Source organism: Merops nubicus, unplaced genomic scaffold (genome assembly GCF_000691845.1).
Source record: "Merops nubicus isolate BGI_N331 unplaced genomic scaffold, ASM69184v1 scaffold51391, whole genome shotgun sequence".
NCBI classification, from domain to species: domain Eukaryota; kingdom Metazoa; phylum Chordata; class Aves; order Coraciiformes; family Meropidae; genus Merops; species Merops nubicus.
The window spans coordinates 4,168-7,926 of record NW_008587289.1 but is presented as its reverse complement, the minus strand read 5'-3'; the positions used below and the strand labels follow the sequence as shown (position 1 = coordinate 7,926).

The 3,759-nt window shown below is 52.0% G+C and overlaps 1 protein-coding gene across 1 annotated transcript in view; it reads right to left on the bottom strand.

Moving 5' to 3' along the window:
* Window positions 1-108: 108 nt before the first annotated feature.
* Window positions 109-3,759, bottom strand: part of LOC103781153 (M-phase inducer phosphatase 1-like) — a gene marked incomplete at its 5' end in the record, with an annotated part of 7,106 nt that continues 3,455 nt past the window's right edge. Inside the window, 7 exons of the mRNA XM_008948854.1 lie at window positions 109-243; window positions 739-837; window positions 943-1,005; window positions 1,425-1,517; window positions 1,838-1,990; window positions 2,503-2,577; window positions 3,178-3,309. Coding sequence (XP_008947102.1) covers window positions 109-243; window positions 739-837; window positions 943-1,005; window positions 1,425-1,517; window positions 1,838-1,990; window positions 2,503-2,577; window positions 3,178-3,309 — 750 coding nt within the window. The remainder of the gene's footprint in view (window positions 244-738; window positions 838-942; window positions 1,006-1,424; window positions 1,518-1,837; window positions 1,991-2,502; window positions 2,578-3,177; window positions 3,310-3,759) is intronic.

Below are 3,759 nucleotides of genomic sequence, written 5' to 3'. Positions count from 1 at the left end.
GACAACCATCATCTGCCCATGACAAACTGCAGGTCAGGTCACCTGCCAGTGCAGTCCCTGGTGCCAGCCTGCTGTGGGGTGGCACAGCCACGGGCCCTTTGGGGTCACTCACATTCGAGGGCCCCGCTCGGAGGAGAACTCGCAGTGGAACACGACGATGACGCGCTTGTTCTCCGAGGGCTGGATGGGCTTCTTCAGCAGGTAGTCCTCCACCTCCTCCTCCATGTGCAGGTTCACAGCCCCCTGTGAAGGCAGAGTCACACCCAAATGCATACAGTGAGCGAAGAGGAACAGTAACAAACCCACTTCACTTCTTTGTGAGCAGTCTCCTCATCTTAGTTTCCCAGAGGGGCTCTGGCAGCTCCTCCCCAGCCTCTGGGAACAGCTTCAAACCCAAGGAGAACATCAACAGTCTAACACTGTCTCTGGGTGACCTGGACCTGTTTCAGGGGCCTTTTCAACAGCTGCAGGCCACCTCTGCTGCTCAAGGGAAGCAGAATGTTCCATTCTTTGAGGGAAAAGTCCCTTTACAAACCAAGTGGGAGCCCCGTGCCCCAAGACTCCTGCAGCAGGGAGGGGTAACAGGCTCAGAGCCCCCTCGGGGCACGGGGGCACCTCAGCCACAACTCAACCACGACTCCTTGGACACTCCTGAGTCAAGAGCAACCCCCATGATGCCAAGCAACCCCAGCTTGCAACTTTGGGCAACCAAACGTTGCTCTTACAGGGCCAACATACCTTGATGTGTCCTCCCTCGTACTCGTAGGGGTACCTACAGTCAATTATCACACACTCCTTGATGAAGCTCGCGAACTTCCCGGTCAGCACAGACACAATCTGAAACAAAACAAACCCACCCAAGAGTTCAGTTGTTTCTAGGTGTTTTTTGTGTTGTTCCCCTCCTCATTAAAGAGTTTTTCTTGCTGCTCCTGGAGCACGTACCATTTCTGAGTCGATGTATTTTAAATCCTGATGTTTCCCATCCACAGTGTGGAATAAATAACCCTGCAAGACAGACAGCATTTAATTCAGAAAAGTCCAAGTGTGAGCCAAGAGACAGCACAGTGGCCAGCAGGTCATCTTCCAGCACAGGTACCTTGTTGTCAAGAATCTCCTCAGCAAAGTTCAGGTATTAAAACTAAGATTCTAAAATTCAGGGACAGAATTTTCTTTTCAGCTCCTGTACTGAAGGGATTCTGTAGATCTTTTGGAACCACCACAAATGACTTGCTTTGTGTCTGACCTGTGACAACACTCTGCTCCCCAACAGCCCTTGACAGTAATTTGAATAATAGTAATTTCCTAGTGATTTGTTAAGGAAGGGAAGTTCTTCATTTGGGTCAGAGGAGACCCTTTATGCTCATCAAGTCCAACCACTGGTCACCACCAGACCGTGTCCCATCATGTTAAATCACTTGAATTACCTTTGAGAAGTCCCCAATAAGGTCCCTCTGGTCACTGTCCAGAATGCTTTCGATCTCTGCTGTGGAGGATTGTGTCTTTACCATTTTCAGGCTCTGGAGGAACACAGGTTAGAGATCAACACTCACTGACAGCAAGAGATCCTCTTCCCAGAAGAGAAAATTCAGAGTTCACCCCAAAGCCCTGGAACTACAACTCCTCAACTTCCCCTTCAGATTAAGGCAAAGCTGAGGCTCAAGAGGATGCAACCACTGCAGCAGCTCCCCCAGACCTCCCACACAACGTGGGGAGAAGGTGGTTTTGCTTCCTCAGCAGCTCCCTGGAAAAGCTCTCTCATTACCCTTAACGAGCTAGACACCTCGGCTACGTCCCCTCCTTATCAGTTCCCTACAGGCCAGGGTGCCAAGCCACCAACCGTGGAGTCCTCAGAAGGTGTTCCAGGCAGGCTCTTCCTCTTCTTGCTTTTCCCTGGAGAATCCTCTTCCTGGGACCTCTCCATCCTTTTCTGGGTGGTTCTTCCAGCACCACTGGGCAGAGATGAGGAGCCGAACAACCGGCACCGTTTGCCCTGCGAGGAAGGAGCAAAGTTAAGAGCTGCCTGGCAAAGATTCAGACTAGAAACTAAGCAAGCCTCAGACTTACAGGCCACTAGAGATTTTGCCTTCTCTAAGCCCCCACCACGGCGCAGCAACAGCAGGATGTGATCCTATTGGATCATCCAAATTCAAGACCTACACTCCCAGTCCCACTCGTTTCTTGCTGTGTGGACTGGGTAAGCTGGGAGCACCATGAGCCACAGAACATTCCAGCAGAGTGCCTGACACCAGTGAGCAGACAATCTATCAGCAGACTAAAGAGCTTCCTGCTGGAGTCTAAACTCCCTTCCCAGTCTGTTAGAAGATGGGGCTACAGGCGTTCCACGTGGGTCTGTGCAGGAAGCAGTCAAGGTACGTTGAGGCAAGAGAGCACTGAGGGGGTTATGCCCATCTTGCCTGGGCACTGCCAGGGCTGCAGGATCTGGGACCCCTCACCCCAGGGCTGCCAGGACTGAGTCCCTGTCCCTGTCCCCTGTCCACTCACCCGAGTGTCCGATCTCCTCATGACCAGCGGCGCGGTCCAGAGGCTCGACACGTCAGCTGGCATCTCCTCATCATTCTGAGGACAAAACCAGAGAAAAGCTCATTCTCCTCTAACTTCACCACAGGCAGAGACTGTAAATACAGCCCCTGCACAGCCCAGGCAAACGTTCCAGCTGAACTCAGCTGGCAGAGCAGCTTTAGGAACTGAACTCAGTAACTCGTTCCAATACTCAGTGAAATATTGGAAACAACTTGAGACATGCTGGAGAACATAAGTTGTATCAACTCATGGATCAATCACTAATGATGTTCCCACAAAGCTTTAAGCATTTCCAATTCAGTTAGAAAGAGTCTTCTCTTTCCATGGCTCAACAGCAAATTCCACCTCCAGCTCTTTCAGCAAGTTTCTAAAGCAAAACACCAACTACTCCTCTCACCTGCCAACAGCAGCAACCCTTCCACTCACACTGAGTAAACCCCTCCCACTGGCTGCACTAGGGAGGGGCAGAGTAAGAGCTGAAGATGATGACAGCCCATCTTTAGGGGCTGCCTGCTGGCAGCTTTCTGCAGCTCCCACCCTGGCTGCTGCTGGAGCACAGGCACACGGGGTGCTGGCAGAGTATGGACACCAGACAGAGCTGGTCTGAAACATCTCTCCTGTTTCTTTCATACATACCTTCAAATCTTGCTCATCCAGCAGCTCTAGGAACCCATCATCATCTTCACTCTCAGAGGACACCAGAGGAGACTGCTGCAGGAAAGCTGCCCTGTACTGATGCTTGCCTGTGGGTGTTTCACCCAGAGCAAACTGAGGCAAGACAGAATTAGGACAGTTACTCCACTACCTTTAACACACCAACTTGAGCAAACCCCAAACTGAGTTCCAATGCTACTGTTTGACCCCTACAAGAGCAGAGTGCTTCACCAGTCTCATTAAACAGCAGCCTTCTTCTCTGGAAAATATCCAATGAAGGCATGAAGGAGAGAACTGGGTGGTGTCAACAGGAAGGAGAACTAATATGAACTCTGCAGCTGATAAGCACAAGTGTGCTCAGGAGGATGGTGCCAGCTGGAGATGAGGCAGTGTGTGCCCAGGGGGGCAAGGAGGCCACCAGCATCCTGGCCTGGACCAGCTCTAGTGTGCCCAGCAGGGGCAGGGCAGGGGCCATCACCCTGCACTGGGGAGGCCACCCTCAAATCCTGGGGTCAGTTTTGGGCCCCTCCCTCCCAGAAGGACCTTGCGGGGCTGGAGTGTGGC